The sequence below is a fragment of the Gopherus evgoodei genome, chromosome 4, assembly GCF_007399415.2.
Source record: "Gopherus evgoodei ecotype Sinaloan lineage chromosome 4, rGopEvg1_v1.p, whole genome shotgun sequence".
NCBI lineage: Eukaryota > Metazoa > Chordata > Testudines > Testudinidae > Gopherus > Gopherus evgoodei.
This window is the reverse complement of record NC_044325.1, coordinates 96,379,965-96,399,555: the sequence shown is the minus strand read 5'-3', so window position 1 is coordinate 96,399,555 and position 19,591 is coordinate 96,379,965. Positions and strand designations below refer to the sequence as shown.

The following is a 19,591-nucleotide window of genomic DNA, read 5'->3' as shown; positions in this document are numbered from 1 at the left end:
TTCAGAACCCCACACTGTATTAAAGAGGTTTTGGATTGAATATCTGAAGAGCTGTTACTAGACAGTAGTGCACGTAGACATTCACGCCACAAATTTCTTGTCTCTGGGGTCTGGGAGTATTTTCAACGTTTATTTATTTTGCAGAACTTAAAAAGGTTTTAAAAAGCCTTCAGAAAGTGAGCAGGTGCTGGCGTCCACAGACAGACTGAAGCAACAGCTCAAAGATATGAGCTAACCCATACCATGATGGCAATTTCAATACAAAGAAGGTTGAAAGAATAAAAGATGTACGTAATGTCAGATATGTGAGTTAACTTTATTTTTTTCTCCTCAAAGTAGGACTCTAGGGGAGGAATGAAGGAAGGAGGGAGAAATAAAAGATGTTAGAGGCATGGGATTTGGGAGGAGGGGATTAAGAGACAATATTGGATGAAATAATATTTGAACTAATCAAAGACATAAGCAATTCATTAAATTTAGTGTTCTAACTAACTTATTCTAACTCTGAGCAAAGTTTATTTTAAAGGGCCTCACGGAGTTCCCAAGCATTTTAATGGAACTTTTGCAATTTCCTATTCCCACAGTCTACAGAGCTCCAACAAGCACAAGGTTAATATATTCCAATATTCATTTAAAGAAAATGGTATGTAACATGTTCATCAGTTTTCAGAGCAGCAACCGTGTTAGTCTGTATCTGCAAAAAAAAACAGGAGTAGTTGTGGCACCTTAGAGACTAACAAATTTATTTGAGCATAAGCTTTGGTGGGCTACACGGCTGCTACTCTGAAACCTGCCACTATAAGGAGAGTGATCAGTTAAGGTGAGCTATTAGCAGCAGAAGAGAAACAGAACTGTTTGTAGTGGTAATGAAAATGACCCATTTCCAGCAATTGACAAGGAGATGTAAGGAACTGGGGGAGAATAAGCATGGGGAAATAGCTTTACTTTGTGTAATGGCCCATTAATCCATTAAAAGAACAAGAGTACTTGTGGCACATTAGAGACTAACAAATGTATTTCAGCATGAGCTTTCGTGGAACACATTCTATGCATCCGAAGGAGCTGTAGCCCATGAAAGCTTATGCTGAAATAAAATTGTTAGTCTCTAAGGTGCCACAAGTACTCCTGTTCTTTTTGCAGATACAGACTAACACCGCTGCTACACCTGTCATGAATCCATTGTTCATCACTGGATCACTTATTTGTTTTCTAGTCTCAGGAAATTTTTTTCTGTCTTGCAAATATTGTTTAGTCTTTACCAAAGAATGTAACACCCTATAATATTTGTAAATTAAATATCAGTGAAACGATATAAAAATGATCTTTCAATTCTCTCTCTCTCTCTCTCTCTCTCTCTCTCTATGTACACACACACACACACTTAGTGCCATCAAGAGTTTCATATTGCTGAGCACCCTTAAAAAATTGCCTTGCTGGAGCTTAAAACCGATTTCAGTAACAGGTGAAATGATACGGACAACAAAGTGCTCCAGAATCATCTGGGATAAAGAGTTATATAGCGCTGGTATATTATTAATTCTGACTTTAGAAAGGCTTTGTATGAAAAATCCACCATACCTCAAGCTCAGTGCACTGAGGTCCAGTTACAACTTCTAGCTATTAGGGTTAGGGCCACTCTGGGATGGACTGAAACTGACCACATCTGCAGCGTTGTTGTAGCCCTGTTGGTCCCAGGATATTAGAGACAAGGTGGGTGAAGCAATATCTTTTACTGGCCCAACTGCAGTTGGCGAAAGGCAAGCTCTCGAGCCACGCAGAGCTCTTCTTCAGGCCTTGTCTTTCCGACCAACAGAAGCTAGTTCAATAAGAGATGTTACCTCACTCGCTCTGGAACGGACCAGCCGACGAAGGGGACCCCGGCATGAAGATCAGTTAACACTTTCCGACCCCACCCCGGTTCCGGGACAGGCCCGACGGCAGCCCAGCCCCCAACGCACGCACGGGCCCGGGGGTGTCCGCAGCACAAGCGACAGGGGCGGGCGGGAGTTTCTAGCAGCTTCCTGAGAGTCCCCCCAGGCCGTTAACAGCCCGGGCGCGCCTCGAGCTCGCTGCCCCCACCCGACAACCGACACTGCGGGGTTTGGGTCCGGGAGGTCGGTCCCGCCGCACGAGCCCGACCGACGCTGCCGCCTGCGGCGCCCCGGGACGTTGGGAAGCAGCCGGACACGCGGTGCGGGCCGGAGCCGGCAGGGAGAGGGGGCGAATGCATCGCCCAAATCGCGGACACCCAGCGCGGCTTCCCCAGGCTCCTAACCTGATCCTCCTCGGTGATATCGATAAAGGCCGGGACGCTCATGGCCGCGACAGCTCCCCTCGCGGGCCGGGAGAGAGCACGCCGCCCGCACCGGAAGGATGGTGGTGCGTCACTTCCGGGACAGCGCACAGTCCGCTTCCGGGCTACTGGCCGCTCTGCCCCGCCCCCTGTGGGTATTGACGGACAGCAGCCAGTCAGCGGCCGAACTCGAGCCCCGGGTGTACCGGGTGCGGTAGTGCCCGGCTCTGCGGTTCTCCTGGAGTCTCGTGAGAGTCTCCGCGTCCCTTAACCGTTGTAGCCCGCGGGACAGCGGAGAAGACTTGAACCTTAGCGGCTCCAAAGGCAAGAGGAGAATGTAAACAGCCAAGAGGCGTTGTGTGCATCGCACAGCCTTTGGGGCCTGATGCTCTTTGGACACAGGGAGGTGACAGGACGGCATGCGTGCATCTCACTCAAAGCCCATCACCAAACTACCCTTCCCCGAAGCCAAAGACCTCCTCTTATCCACCTGCAAGAAAGTATAACCCACCTTAAAGGCTAACGCCTGTGGTGGTTCTTGCTCTACTTCTAAGCACGCTTTGTACCTCTACTCTAAGCACTTCCCATCTGTAGCCCCACAAAGGCACCAGACTGCTTCCTCCTGACAATAGCCAAGCAGGCAATAATCAGTGGAGCAGAAGGATGTTCAGTGAAGAGATTGTGGTGCCTTCCTCCGTTCCTTGGCTCATTCATGAATCTGGGGCTGGTTCCTCTGCAGGGCATCCACTGACTCCTTTGCAGAACAGTGGGCATTGTACCTTTACAGACACCATCCTCATTTTATATTTATGAGTCATGACACCTGTCCCTATTCTCAGATTTGTAATCCCAAGTAATTAGTTGATTTCTTGTGTTACCGAAATGTCAGGTCCGCCTAGCTGAGAGCCAATGACAGCTCAGTGGCTTCTCTCTCTTATGAGGTGGTGGGCCTTTCATTTTGGTGGATTTATGCCCACCCTTCTGAGATTTCAAATAGGCCCCAAAAGGTGGTCTTTTGGTAAAGTATGAAGTGGGAAAGCACTCCTTCAGTCTTGCCAAATTACAGACCCCAAATTTAGGAGGTATTCAGTTTTCAAGTTGGTTTATTTAAATTAAAATGTATTTAAAGAATTCACAATCAGTAGCATGACACAGTTTCAGGATCATCTGCAATATAATTTAAGGGTTCAAGATGCCTGATAATGTGGTACAGATTTCTGAGAGGGTCATAACCAGTCACTATAAAATTACAGACTGCTGGGATGGACCATTACTGCTTTACAAAATCCACTTTTGCTGGTCCTGTTACGCTGACAACTATCACAGCTCTCTCAGTAAATGGGCTTTGTGTATTTGCTGTATGAACATTTCACTAATAGCCATGCCCTATATGCTTCCAATTGTAGTCATACAGACATTTGCAATTTTTCTTCTTTTTTCCCAACTTCTTCCCTCTGGCCATTTCTAGGTGGGAAGGTTAAAGAGCTCAGTGTTGTCTGTGTACACTATTCCTATTAACCAGTCTTGGTTAAACAAGATTAGAGACCCAGATCCTCAAACTTATGTAGGAAATCAGTAGGAGTTAGGCACCTAAATACCTTTGAGGATCTGTGCTTAAGTGTATACCTATTCCAGTGTCTCTGATTTCCTCCTGCTATCATTCTAATCCTACCTAAGTGCTTTTTATCTATCTTTTACAAGACTGCTATTCTATAGAGGCCATAATCTTCTGTTCTTGGCCCTCTGCTCTTTTGAACCTTTGTTCTTTTCTTGCTTGTCTTTTTGCCACCATTATAGCTGCCATTTTTGTACTGATCATATTCAAGTATATGTATCTTTTAACTCCTTTAATTTTAGAATTCATTTTAATGTTTTGTAACTAATAAAACAATACTCTTCTGCTTATAGGTGCAAAACTGATTCAGGAGGGATACTATCTACAGAGCTGAAGGATGATCTCATGATACTTGTCTTGACAAACAAGAAATCCAACTGTACGGTAAGTTGCTGAAATGTAATCCTTCCTAGGGGTAAAATTCTGGCTAGAAAGTCAATGACAAAACTCCCATTGTCTTCAGTGGGCCAGGATTTTATCATAGCTCTTGATAAGCCTCTTGTGCTTCTCTTCTTTGTTATTGCTATCAATTTAGTTTTTTTTTGGGTTTTTTTTGTTTTTTTTTTTTTATTTGGTTGGTTGTTGGTAGGCACTACTGAATAGCTACATGACTAGGCAACATTATATTCAAAACAAAAGCAACAACAAAAAACTCTACCAAAACAAAACACTTCACTGCACATACAATTCTCGTACTTGGTAAAGGATGAGAAAACAAATGGTATCTGACTAGGGTGACCAGATGTCCCGATTTTATAGGAACAATCCTGATTTTGGGGTCTTTTTCTTGTATAGGCTCCTATTACCCCCCACACCCTGTCCTGATTTTTTGCATTTGCTGTCTGGTCACCCTATATCTGACCGATGTTAGTCATGTTGCTAATTGCACTTCTGAGAACCTATTTAGAATATCTAATATAAAATACTTGCTAACACTCAGAAGAATGTGTATATTTTAATTATTCATTTAATCTATAGCTGAGCTGAAGGTGCAAAAGTCAGATCCAGAAATGGACTGAAAACGCTCAGAGTTTGGTTCATCCCATTATAAAGATGGGGAAGATTAGCAAAATTCAGATTCTGATCCAGATCTGATCTCAGACTTTGGACATTTTTTAAATATTGGAATATTCAGTATAAAGGTTTTGATTCTATTAATTCATTATATTAAAAGCTAGTTCAAAAATTAACTTTTTCTTGCCAGAAATTAGTTGCTGTATTTTTTCCCTGTCAGATGATTCTCATTATATGGTAAGAAAATGATAGGAATACCTCAGAAGAATAAATAGTGAGGCAATGCAATTAGAACTCGGTACTGAAAGTCAGATGTCTTGAGTTCTAATCCTAGCCTTGCTACTGACTTTCCTGTGTGACCTTTTGTAAGTCACTTGATCTGTTTGTGCCTCAGTTTCCCATCTGTAAAATGAAGATATTATTTAGCTAACTCTGTAAAGTACTTTGAGATCTTAAGATGATATATATCTATATACAGATATGCATATATGCATTTTATAACTGTTAATATTGTTCCCATTTTTATGTAAAAAAAGTCTGAAAGATTTTTCTTTTTATATTTTTTCCCAGAAAAGTTTTTTTCATCTATGTTTTACATTACAAATTAAAGGTGTACCTCTTCTGTTTTTCTTGGAAAACTCTATGAACAGCTAGAGAACTAGTAGATTTATGACATTACAGGTACTTTGGAAATAACTTGATTAACTGAGAAGGGATGGGATTTTTAATTGAAATATTAAAGTTTTAGTTTTAGTTTGTTTTTGTTTTAATTTTTATCACTCAAATTCCTATTAAGGACAGGTAAAGCTCTCTTGTTAAGTATTCAACATATGTCCCTGTAGCAAAGGGCTGAGAAAATTCCCAGTCCATATGTTTCCATCGTTCAAGGGAGACCTCCAGTATACCAGGGAGACCAGGCTTGATAGTTCTCATATTTGCAAGGTTAAAAAAAAATGCCAAAAAATAGAAGAGGGGGAAACGAAACAACCAAACCTAGTTTTCCTTTCCTTCTTCTATTACTTTTAATAATTATTTCATAATTCATGTTCACTAGAGGTCAGAGTGTCAAAAATGCCTACATGATTTAAGACTAAAGTCCCACTGAAAGTCTTGCGCTCCTAAATTACTTAGTCTCTTTTGAAAATCCTCCACTAGATTAGTAGCACTCTACTGTAAGCCACTTCCTTGCCTTCATTGCACTGGGAATTATAACCAACATTAGAAAAGTTACAGTATGCCTAAAGTTCCAGTATGTTCTCTGCCTACATAGTTGGGCAAGAATCCAGCAGAGTTAGGCAGGATTGGCCATGAAAGGAAGAGATGCTGCTTCTGGGGCATTATTTCCCCTCCATTGACCAACTCCCCACCCCAAAGCCCTGAAAGGTGTGAGAAGGCAGGGCTGTGGGACAGTTGCTCTCCGCCTCATTTTCCCCACCACATCTGCATGCTGTGGAACCCTCCAAAATGTAAGAGGAAAGGATCTGAGGGAAGCATCCACAGGAGAGACCTGAGCAGGAGCTATGCTGCCAAGGGGACAGAAGGGAACAAAGCACCAGTATGAAAGTACTTCTGGTGCTATGATAAGTAGCCTCCATAAGGCCCCAAGATTGATAACTAGGTTAAAATGTTTCCAGTGTCTTATGTTTAATAGCAAATACCTTTTGTAGGAAGGATGTCCTGGCTTATTATTGCTTGGGAATAGTAGCTTTAGGAAATAATAAAGAACTTTTTCATACTCTGTAAGTCATAGACTAATTCAAAACAGACATTTCTATGCAAAAAAAAAAACCAGTAATGATATTGTTCAGTACCAGGAAAAGGGAGCTGAAGTGATTACGATACTTTTTAATGGGCATTTTGAGGTTGGTACGGCAACCCTACGGATTGTATTGTTTACACTTGAAAGTGTGAATCATCTTGCTGATTTAATGCTTGGTAAATTCTTAATTCTGATGGTTTTTAAGTGCAGTGCAGTCCATAATGACTGGATTTGTTTCATGCTTCAAAAGTTTAAACAATCTTTTGTATGAAAAAAATATATATTGTTTTACTCATCATAGCACCAGGAGTGCCTTCCTGAAGTGATAATGCTGTTTGTTGAGCAAAAAGAGCATATGGTGTTCATGAATAATTAGCCTCGAAGTTACAAACAAAACTTCATCCTTAAAGTGGAGAAGAGCACTAATTAAAATAGCATTAAAGGTTAATGGATTCATATACATGATGGATTAATTTTAACAATTAATTTTAAAAAGCTTTTAGAAACAATGACTCCTTGAATATTAATTGAATGTTTTTGAGTTTAGGAGAAAAAAAATCTTAATCCTTGTGTTAATATGTTATGCAGTAGTTAGGAAAAAGTAGTAGTCTACAATTAATGATTGAGATACCTTGACTAAATGAAGCCACTGCAAGTACTGTGCTTTAACAAGGGCAAATGTTATTTTTGTAATTCTGGAAATTCCCTTTTATGAAAATTTCGCAATTCACATTAAAACACAACTTCTTGTCTTCAACTTCACTTTATAAACCAGCACTCCACCTCCTCTGCAGGAAACCTGATTAATTTATCTTTGCATGGGGAATTCTGTGCGAGCTGAGGGGAATGCAATCTACAACTCCAGTCTGTGGGAATACTGTGGGCTTGCAGGGCGGAGGTCTGCAACCATTGCTCTAGTCTGTGTGCTGGAATACTGGCTGAAATGCCATCATGCCCCTATCAGGAGTTTTGGATAATTGGATCACAGTAACCACAGATACCATGGACTTGCCCTGAACATGTTCTCAACAGATCACTATGTCCCAACCTATAACAATTTTCAGAAACCGTGAAATATTTCTAAAGTACTTTGTGAAATGTGTGCATATACAGGAAAACATCATTTTCAAGCTCATACCGTTGAAATCTTTATACTGTGTCTTGCCACACTATCCTTTATTGTTGTATATTCCACATATTTTACAGATAAACTATTTTAGAAATGTTTTAAAGAACATAAACAGTTTTTACTAAATCATAAAGATTGTTATCTAGTCTTTTCTTCCTAGATCTCTCTCAACCACACACTAACCAGACTCTCATCTTGTGAGCTCTTTGGGGCAAGGATTGTGTCTGCTTACACCTTCCTGAGCCCAATGAAGCCCTGACGCTGATCAGGCCCTTTGTGCACTAGCTTTATGTAAATAATAAATAATAATAATTAATGCCCCTGGATTGCTTTGGAGATCTGCAAGTTTATGGTACTATGAACTGTGCTTCTACCTATAGCTCACTGTCCCCCTAATCCCATTTTATTATATTACTGATTTTAGCAGTGCCTTTTGAAATGGTCAACCCCAATTTAAATGTATACTGAGATATCTTTACTAAAAACTACTTTCCTAAATAGCATATTTTAATATTATCTGGTTTATGTTAAGTCATTTTAAAAAATCATATTTTGTATTTAAATAGATTAAATATTTCAAGTGACTAATGATTTTGGATGTCTCCATCTTTTGAGTGCCCAACCTGAGAAACTAAAAGGATTTTAAAATTTTTTAGAGGATGGATGGTTAGCGCTTTGAAAATCTTGGCGCTACTGTTTTCATTCCAAAGCACTTCACAAATGTCTTTTATCCAGCACCACTGAAAAAAGCAGCCACCACTGGAGAGACAGCACTGGACAACCAGTGCACTGCATGCTGCCCAGGTATGGGTGGAAGAAGGGACATATTGGCTAAAAATACTAATGCAAACCTGATTTGTCATGGGATCTTTAATTTCTGCTCTTTGCTGTGGTGATGAACCCAGATGCAGGCTCACTGTACGTTATTAAATATATAAAACAATAAAATAACCATTGACCATGCAGTTTTAAGGTCTTCTGTGAAATACTCATACACAGTATATTGTGTGGTGCTTACTTTATTTTTCCCAGAAGGATTAAGGTGTTAGGGGACTCTGTTGGTATTTGAAATCTCAGGAAGTGTTTTTTTAATTTAAAATTTATGTGTTTTTTTAAAGTTACTGATCTTAGCGAGGTTAAGTAAAAGAATGTGCTTTAGTTATCACTAAAAATGTAACATCTCTATATATGAGACTCTGTTTTAGGTAACTGAATCTGCAACTTATTAGAGAGACAAGGTGGGTGAGGTCATTATTGGACCAACTTCTGTTGGTGAGAAAGACAATCTTTCGATCTTACACAGAACTCTTGTTCAGGTTTGGGAAAGGTACTAAGGGTATGTCTACACTGGCAGAGTTACAGCGCTAGCAGTTACAATGCTGCTCAGAGAGCACTGAAGGGAAACCACTGTTGTGTGCTCACACTGTCATCTGCCTGCTCAATAGCATGTTCACTCTTGCGGCGCTTGCAGCGGTATTTGGAGCGGTGCATTTTGGGCAGCTATCCCACAGAGCACCTCTTCCTCTTCTGCTGCTAAGAGTTGTGGGAAGGTGGAGGGGTCACGGGGCATCCTGGGTCCTGTCCCAGATTGCTTCGCATCCCAGAAGTCCCTGTGCTTTTGTCCACATTTGGCACCATCTTTCAATGGTTTGTGTACTGCATGCTCTGCCTCTTCGGGCTGCAGGAATGGATGCTGCTCACTCCGACTGCAGGGGTGGCTCTAGGCACCAGCAAAGCAAGCAGGTGCTTGAGGCAGCCCATTTGCAGGGGCGGCAGCCAGCAGGGATCCAGCCTGGGAGCTGAGAACCAACAGGGGCCCTGGGCACTGTAGTTCCTTAGTTAGCTCCCTGCCTATAGAGCCAGCCCTGGAGCAGGGAAAGAACTATGTTTCCCAGCATTCCATTGCCGCTATCAACAGGGAAGGGAGGGAGAGGGAGTATGGTAGCTGAAACCTCATGCTGCAGGTTGCTGTGAGTGGAGAGTTCACTGCTGGAGTAGGGTGGCACTGTGAATAGGGAAGAAGTGTGCCCAAGGAGTAGAAGGCTTTGGCCCAGATATCCCCTTCAGAAGACATCTCCAGATTGCATTAGGGATACTGGTGTGATCTCACCTTGCAGCCTACAAAGAAGAAATTGGCTGGACTAAATGGACAGTGACCCTCTCTATCTGAAGCCTAGCAAGGGAGGTGTGTGGATCCTACTAGAATTTAAAATGAAAAGTAAGGGAAGGGAGGGTCTACTGGACCTGGGCAGCTTTAGATACCAGGCACATAGGAGGATTTCCACTTCTGAGCCATGGAAACAGAAATTGACTTTTCCTTTCCAGATTTAGCTAATATTCAGAAAGGGAATCTAGCACCTGCCTTCCAGATTTGAACACCTCAAAATTCAGGAGTGCTCAAGCTCAATTTTGGGCAGGTGTTACTTCATTTCTCCCAAATTAAATATACCAATCCACTGTAATTTGCTGTAGAAAAAGTAGGATAAAATTGAGCAAGAAATGCTTCCCAATGGTTTTTAGGACTGGAATTGCTATTTTCAACAGTCATTGCCTTTTTTTTTTTTTTTTAGTTTTATTTGTTTAAAAGGAAGACAGTGAAGACATTGGCAAATAGAAACAAAGAGTTGAACAAAAGACTAATAAAGGCACTTCAACTTTTCCTCATTTATGGAGGACAGTCTTATAATAAGCACCCAGATATCCTCCAATCATACAAGCCCAAAATTGTTCCACTTTACTGCAGTTCTGTAACCATATGGGAACCAATCCTGTCTGTGTTCTGTGCACATCCAAAATTCCTGCTTAATGACCTGCCCTGGGAGCAAGTTACCAGTGACCCAGGGCTGGGGCAGAAGGAAGGTGCAGGTGTAGGGGAGAGCCCAGGGCTAGGGTGGCAGGGGGTGCGGGTGAAGAGGGCAGAGCCCAGGGCTGGGGCGGCAGGGGATGTGTGAGTGGGGGGGGCACTGATGGGGGGAAGGGGGAAGCCCAGAGCTGGGTGGCACTGGGTGTGGAGGGGTGGAGAGCCCAGGGCTGGGGTGGCAGGGAGTTGGGGGGGGAAAGCCCAGGGCTGGGGCAGCAGGGGAGGCTGTGGGGGAGCCCAGGGCTGGGGTGGGGGCAGCCAAAATTTTTTTTGCTTGGAGCAGCAAAAAACCTGGAGCCGGCCCTGCTGACTAACATGTCACGAGTGGTAGTGGAGTTATTCCTTGAACTACATAGGCAAGAGGAGTGCGACATTAATCTCGCCACATGTACTAGCTATGACACGAGACTGCTTGTAGCATTCATGGAGGTGCTGACCACAGTGGAATGCTCGGAGTGCAGTGCTTAATGCTAGGAGGTGATAGTGATTGGTGCAGACGATGCACTATGAAGGTTTAAGATAATTGCCCGTTGCTTGCAGGGCTCTGTTTGCTTTCAATTAATAGAATAAAGATTGCCTTCAAACCAACACAATTCTTTTATTAAGAAACAACAAAATTGTTTAAAATGTATATAATGCCTTTTGTCTGGCAAAAAATATTTCCCTGGAACCTAACCCCCTCTTTACATTAATTCTTAGGGGGAAATTGGATTTGCTTAACATCGTTTTGCTTAAAGTCGCATTTTTCAGGAACATAACTACAACGTTAAGTGAGGAATTACTGTATTTGTGAAGCCAAAATGCAACATTTTACAGAAGCAACACACAGAACACTGGTTCAGTGATTTAAAACGCAGCCAGTGTTCACATACCTGTCACTAACTGGCTGACCCCAGGCAAACACCCATGAGCCACAAGACCCCCAAAATGGTGAGTAGCCGCAGGGGCAGGCTAAATCAGTATTCCCGGACCCTACTGTACACTGGGCACTTGGCTTTTCGGGAGAGCTAACCCTGTAGGGTGCGCCTGATAATCATTCCTGTCCTCACATTTTCCACACGCTGTGTTCATTATGGAAGATATCTCGCTGCTGAGGGTGAGCAGGGAATCAAGGGGGGGTCTTCTCCAAGACTGTGGCTTCTGTCCTGGCCCTTGTATGGCTCACCTGTGTGCAGCAATGGTCCCTGTGCCCCGCAAATGCTGATGAGGTCCAGCAGCTCGGCATTGCTCCAAGCGGGAGATCACCTGGTGCATGGTGCAGGCATGGCCACCTGGAAAAATGCGCTGAGACCACTGTACGCATCACCGAGCGAACAGGAAGGGGACTTTCAAAATTCCATAGGAATTTACAGGATATGGATGATGGTTGGTCACGTGAGGGCAGGGCAGTAGAGTTCAAACCGATGACCAGGGAGATAAGAACAGGCATTGTGGGACACCTCCCGGAGGCCATTTGCAGCACTAATCAACCAGGTTCGCTACACTGGCACCGTTGCACTGTACTCCTGGCACAGAAAGCTGTATGCCTCTCATGGTTATTTTACAGAGCTACAGGCTCGTCTTTTGGAAGTGCTATGCAAGGTTCCTTTCAGGATGAGAACTGATAGCTCAGATATAGAGTGATCACTTTGTGAAAAGTGTTTACCCACAGATGTTTTTCTCTTTTATCATTTTCCTATGTGAGTTCATTCAAAAGCATAGGGATTGTCTGGTTTCAGCCACATAGTTGATATTGGGCATTGAGTGCACTGGAAGAGGTACACCACATATTGTGATAGGCATGCGTAGGACCCATGGATCTTGAAACATGTATTGTGGCGGATGTTGATCACTGTCTGCAGCTTATAATATTTAAATATTTAGTGCATGAACCCCACACAGGCTCTGGCATGGAATGGGGTTAAAACATGATTTCAAGCAGCCAGACATCCTGCAAAAACAGCGAGGATTGCAATGGAATGCAGCCACCTGACAAACTGGCTGTCTGCAGTCTACTAATACTAACAAGAGTGAGTGGATTAGGAAGATCTTCATGTTGGTGGAATGTTTGCAGGCCCCACCCGTTGCAAGAAAGAGAAAGAGCACAGAAAATCCAGTATGATTTCAGAAGGAGCTAGCATACAGATATATCTATATCAGCAGGGCCATCTTTACCCATACGCAGGCTCCAGGAATTCAGGAAACTTGGGGTTGGTATGAAGGACAGAAAGAAGAGGGAGTGAGTGATTGACACCTGTTGTAAACCAGAGATTATTTTGCTGCAGTAGACAGGGCCAGAAAAAAAGAGATGACGTATAGAGCACAATGCGTGTCCTATCCTGCATTTTCTGGGCACTATGATGAAAAAAACAATTCCTTAAGCTTTTAGGGGCCATATCCTGCAAACTCCTACTCACATGAGAAGGCTTTATGGAACCAAGTAGTCTTTTTAAGTCAATGGGTTTTAGGGTTGGACTATTGAGGCCCAGATCCTCCTCTGGAAGGGATCCTTCACACACAGAACCCACCTTTCCATACAAAAGAGGAGCACATGCACAGCTGTTGTGGTGACATGTTTTCCTTCTCCACTTTGGGAGGACTTTCTAGGCAATCTGATATCTGGATGAAGAGATGAAAATTGAGTTGGCTGGGGATGGTTTGGTTGGGAGGGATTACTGCAAATAGACGCAGCCTTGTGGAAACTGGTCAGGAAAACTGGCACCTCCTCCGGCTCTGCAACTATTGTGTCTTTTCTGCTGAATGCTTGCTTGAGATCCTTGACACGCTAGTGACCAGAAGGAAACTGTGGTAGTGTGGCTTGGAGCCATGCTGCTATGGAGCAGGGGGGAATCCTGGCAGAGATTTCTTCATTCTAAGGCTCCTCTCACTTTTCCCTCAGCAGGAGAAGATCTGACCGTAGTTAGGACAGCATAGGTAGGAAAGCCTTTACTTTAAATGTGAACTATGGATGGTAACTTGTCCAGATAAAGTAAGAACTGACTCAAACTTTGCCCAAAACTCAAACGAATCCCAAATCAAAATGTATTTGTTGTCCAGAAAAGTATGGACTTTATTATAAAGTTTGACTTTATTATAAAAAAATAATTTTAACTTTCCTGTGCATCTGTATTTCCTGGTTTTGGCTGGGACAGGAAGGGCAAGTGCTAAAATACCTTTTGAGAGCCTGTTCTCGCGAGACATATTAAATATCTCACTAGGAAGCCCATCTTGTGGTTCTTACAGGTTTTCTAATCTTAAGAAGTCTTAATCATTTCAGCAAATGTGGGAATTTTTGCATGCTTATCTGGTTTTATTTTAAACTGTTCGTAAATAGTCAACATCTCCCTGCTTCTTTCAAATCCATTCTAACCACATAGATTTTTTTTCTACCAACCATTTCTCAGACTAATCTGTCACCCACATTAAAAAGGTAAAAAATAAAATATGCACTGTAAGTAAAATTCAGTATTACATAATTAATAATAGTTGGCTCTGATGTGGAACTTTTTGTCTTACAAATATATTTTATTTGGACTATGGACACACTTATTTTGGAACTTGTGTAGCAGGTGTTTTTCTTAACCATTTTTAGGAGAAATCCCAAGTTTAAAGGAAATGAGCAGTCTATTATTTAAATTTCCTGAGATTAGAGAAGAACACTTTGCCAAACAATGCCTCTTCACTTCAAAACCTCTCCTCATAAATTATGTTAGAAGATCTTATTAAAAGTCTGTAAAAATTTCCTATTAAAAATGGTTGATTGCAGTCCAGACCATCACAGCTTTTGTGCTTTCGTTGAAATACCACAGCTGTCGCGAAGAAATATACTGTGAGACAAAAGGTTTTGTTTCCTTAGTAATAAATTATTTCTGTGATATCCGAAGAAAGATAAAACTTTCACTTACGTTTGAGTGAAGGAAGATTCTAGTGATAACTTGTTCAAAAATCTATAAAAAGAATATAAGAATGTAGATCTAGATAGCAAATTAGAATCAGACTTCCTTTTAGTTTAGTAAAGCAATTACTTCTGAAGTCAGTGAAGATTATAACCATGGATAATGGAATGACTTACTAAAGCACAGTGACTATATCTCAATAGAACCTCAAGTTAAAATTTTCAACTCTGACCTTCAGGAACAATATAACAAACCTTTAGCACTGGCAATTTTTAAACCAACCAAGCCAAATATTAAAACCAACCAAATTTTTAAATTATAAGAAACAGTCTGTTTACTAATATATTTACAAATAGAGCTGGGCAAATATTGCAGATTTTTTCAAAGGCTTTTACAGATTTGCTTTGATCGTGTTTTCATTTATCTATGAAATAGGAGTTTTCTGTAGGGAATTTTTGAAGAAGCAGCAAATCTATAGGGTATAATGGAATATGTTTGCATAAAGCAAATATTGATTTAGTAAACCCAATCTTTTATACTGAGGACATAATTCTAAGCATTATACTCACCCAGTCACGGAACAGAAGTATACCATGTGACCTACATAGATAGTCAAAACTTAATACACACCTGTATTTTGTGCACAACCTACAGCCTAAAAGTATTTACATAAATTATATGGCAAGTAATGTTTTATGAAAGAAAAAGAAAATCACAATTTGCTCCTGGCCAATATGGAGAAAAAAAGGTCAAATTAACTATATAAATTATTTGTTGTAAACAGAAATTGGTGAATAATTTATTAGTATATTGAGAAGAAATATTATAGATCCTAAAAAAAAGAGTGCAAGAGATATTTTGGGTTATTGGCACAGATATTAGTTTTCTTTTATTATTATTTATTTTTAGGTGTCAACACTATTCTTAATTAGGCCAGTTTCTTTACTGTGTGGCTAATAAAAGAGTTGACTGGAATCTTATTTTATATGTATGTAGCAACAGTGATGTGCAGGGCAAAAAACTCCTCCCATTCCCTGAGGAGTTTTCAATGTAATTTGGACAAACACAATACAAGGCCTTGATCCTGTAATCAGATTCATTTGTACAGGCCCTTATGGAACCCTGTAACTTTTTCCTCAAGAGTGATTTTCGTATCAATCAGAACGAAGATCTGTAGCTCTCTTGTACAGCAACATGTGTTGCACACTGAATGTTTCAAATTATTGCACAAACATAAGAACTAAGTATTATTATTAATATACTAAATATCTTTAGTTTAGGGTCTAAATATGGGAAATTCATCTCTGAAAATGATTTTTTCTGGAGTTCTGGAAAGAATACTATATGGCTTTGGTAACATGATCCTGATCCCACAATATTTACTGAAACCAAAAGTTTCATTAATTTAGAGCAAAGAATCACATATACAAGTAACTTTACTCAGAAGAGTAGCCCCATTGTCACCATTTGTGGGCTTTGCCAAATTTCTGAGGACCATACTCTAATATCCTTACTCACATTGAGTACTATATTACTCTATAAGTTATCCTGTTGATGTCAATGGGACCTTTTGTGGAGTGAGATGCTACTCAACAAGAGAAAGGGTATCACAATCTAGCCCTACTTTCATGAACTCAATGTTAATAAATACTTAAAAGGAGTTCTCTTATTTAAAATGTTTATTTCCATAATATTCAATAAATCAAAATTACTAAATCAGTTTGCCAGTTGTCGGCCATGCTGATCAAAGACAGTTTCTCATAAACTGAGAACAATGGTGAGTGCTGTCTCTCTTGCTTCAGAATAGGAGGGTTTAATAAGATCAAACTAACTCTACAATAATAGTACTCCTGTGCTTCATAAAATTTATTTTCTAATGGCAATCCATAAAGATACTTGAATAAAAATGTTGGGAATTTTAAACATTTATTTTATGTATTATCTATATAATGCCATACACTTAGATGCTTTACAAAACACGCACATAGACAATGTCCCTGCTTTAAGAAGCTTAGAGTCTATGAGAAATATGAACAATTTAATGATTACAAAAGAGATGTACTCTTAATTTTATTGTATGTATCTATTTTACTTGATATCCTAGAGCTCTAGGCTAAAAATTAAACATACAATATAATGAAAATAGCATCCATCCTAATCCAACTCCCTGCTCACATAACAAAATATCTACCAAGCAATTAGATACAAAAAGAACAGACCCCTAAGAACACACCCACCAGACGCCTCAACCCTTTTCATATGTCCAGGAGAACAGATGGACCTTCCAGTGCATTCTGAAGGTCAGCAAACTGAAGGTCTTTTGGACTAATGGTGGAAAAGAGAATTCCAAAGTCAGGGGCCCTTCACATTAAACACCCTGCCATCAGACCCCTTCCCTTTTAAACTGAAGGGTCTCCAGCTTGAATACCTTCACTGATTGCAACTGCAGCAGTATCGCAAGAGGAGAGAGGGAAACTCTTGGGTAAGCAAGTCTCATTCCAGTTAGGGCTTTATAGGTTAAACTCCATGTGAAAACTAACAGGCAGCCAGTGCAGATATAGCAGAGCAGTGGTATAATATGTTACTTGGGAAAATTCCCCTTAATAAGCAGGTAGCCGCATTGTGCACTAGTTTAAGCTTCCAGATAGCTTTAAAGGATAGCCGTATAAAGAGCATCTTTCAGTAGTCTAAACTTGGTGCATCAAAGACAAGAGTCACACTAGTGAGAATCAGATCTGAAAGAAATGGAATACCCTAAACTGCCTCTTCTCTTGGCCTTACATGTCACCATGGCTTACAGATGACCTGAGACAGATGAAGTGAGAGGGAGGATGGCTAGAGTACTAGTGTGGGAAGTCTCACGCTGAAACTAACTGCATTATAAGGATTTTTTTTTTTAAATTCAGTTGTGACTGTAAAAGGCAAAGTTCTTGGTCTCCATCATTGCCTCTGCAAAATCTCAAAGAAGACTGCTTCTGACGGTAAACAGTTGCTTAATCTGGTTGTCTCTTCTCAGTGGCTGATTCAAATCTCTTCCATTGTGAGGAAATCTGTAGTTTCTATGTGGAGAAAATGTTTTATGAAAGAAATACTTGGATTTGCTCTGAGCTCTGCATCTGTGAGGCAGAACAATATATAAGTCAAAGGGTGTTGAACTGCTCAAATTTACACCAGTTTACATGTTCTTCCTTCTCCTTGATGTGTAAATTACCACTTTAGATTCCATTGCATGCTGGTAGAGTATGAGTAAAAGGGAGGCCAAGTGAGCATAAAGGAGTTAAGGTAGTGTAAGGAGCTTCAGTGTAAAGATGGCAGTGTGGATAGAGCTGTTTGGGAAAAATTCCAACAAAACATTTTTTTGTCAGAATTTGCCAATTGATTGAAATGCAAACATTTTGCGGAGATGGTTCAATCTCAACAAAGTTCTTCTGGAAACCAGATAGGTTTCTGTCAGATTTCCTGGTTTCCTGCCAGCTTGCCTGTCCAGCTCTTCAGGAGCCTGGACTTCCAGGGTCTACAGCTTTGGGGCAGCCTGCCAGGTTGTTTTTAATAAATTACATATTTTCTCAAACCATAAATATTACTCCTAAAGAGGATACTGAAATGAGAATAATATGATTTCTACGTACTAGACCTTCTGATGTTAGCCATTCTGAGTTTAAACTGTTTCACTTTCAACAGAATTGAACATCTACAAAGTATATTCAACCTCCTGCAGACTGCAGTTGTTAAAAGAAAATAAATCACTTAAACAGGGTCACAAGCAACAAAGGCCAATATGGGTTCAAAGTTTACAGGTCTCCACATTTATCAGGTAGAAATATGCTACATTTCAGTGTTTCATAAAATATCCTTTTATGAAAAAGCCATCAATCTTTGTATGTCCTGCTAAAACTCTGATTTCTCAAATGAAAGAAATGAATGATGACACTGAATCAAGAAATCCTTTATGAGTTTATATTTTTGCAGGACCACCATGACTTTCACATACGTTTTCAATTTCTGTAAGGATGTGATTATCGTATGGATATGTTTTACTCCCACTGCCTGTACTTAGGGATCTGTCAGAATTATGTACCCTTTTTGGGGGCAGATCAGGATTAATTCAATCTTTTTTTTTAACTGCTGTGCTAATAACCATGCTAGTGTTTAGTAAGTAGTAATCCACTTACTTTTGTAATTTATCAAGAATTTTAATTTTATATATTAAAATATAACAAATATAGAGAAGTTTCTATGTAAATTAAAATATGTATCTAATCTAGGAAGATAATTGCATCTGCATTTGTTAATAGTTTTTTAGAATTAATTTTGTGTAATTTGCAGCTATTCTGCAACATTTCTTCTTAATTCTTTTGTTTTAGCCTACTTTTGGCTTTGTCTTGCATTCTCTCTCTATCTCTTTACTAGCCTTGCACCTCTTACACCAGCAGGACAATTTCTATGTAAAACAATTTTATTGCCATAGTTATACCCATGTTGCAAGAATTGTAATGCCAGAGTCTAGCATTTTCAGAGCACTAGTAATATATATTCATTTCTAGGGTGGAGAGTGGCAGCCATCTGAACAACTGGCACACAAAACACTGTACAATAAGGAGGGAAGGAAATTTTAGCCAAAGACATAGGAGTAAACTACTACTGTTTTGAAAAGTGTCATAGATTTTCTAATGTCACTGCAGAGTAAAGACAGTTTTGGTTTTTTTTCAAGGTCTTGTCTGAAGGTTGTCACAATTCACATAATATTTAGTGTATCTACCTCCAAAGAAGGAAAAGTTGAGAGTGTGTTGAGAATTGAACTTTTGTTTTCAAAGAGTGACCTGATGCTTGGACCTTAAGCCACCATCTCTGGCAAACTCAATACAGTCCCAACCATCTGGGTCACTGGAGTGGAATGAACCTTTGGTTGGGAGAGTTTTCTGTGATTTTTTTTATTTGTTTATTTGATTTTTGAGCAATCTGACTCTACCTGTGCTTTATTCCTGCTGCATTATGCCACCAGTTTATGTGGTCCTCCCTTGAATTTCTTATCTGGTCCCTGAGGAG

At 40.4% G+C, this 19,591-nt stretch overlaps 2 protein-coding genes across 3 annotated transcripts in view; one reads left to right on the top strand and one right to left on the bottom strand.

Annotated features, from left to right (window-relative positions):
• The window catches only part of EIF3M (eukaryotic translation initiation factor 3 subunit M), a 28,328-nt gene extending 25,932 nt beyond the window's left edge, over positions 1-2,396 (bottom strand). The window contains exon 1 of one of the 2 annotated variants that reach the window (XM_030560274.1): positions 2,276-2,396. In XM_030560274.1, coding sequence (XP_030416134.1) covers positions 2,276-2,317 — 42 coding nt within the window. In that variant the 5' untranslated portion in view covers positions 2,318-2,396. The remainder of the gene's footprint in view (positions 1-2,275) is intronic. The other variant, XM_030560275.1, reaches the window with a different exon arrangement.
• Positions 2,397-2,452: 56 nt separating this feature from the next.
• WT1 (WT1 transcription factor) overlaps positions 2,453-19,591 on the top strand; it is a 136,176-nt gene continuing 119,037 nt past the window's right edge. Inside the window, 2 exon segments of the mRNA XM_030560276.1 lie at positions 2,453-2,507; positions 4,202-4,292. Of these exon segments, the coding sequence (XP_030416136.1) occupies positions 4,254-4,292 (39 nt within the window). The 5' untranslated portion in view covers positions 2,453-2,507; positions 4,202-4,253.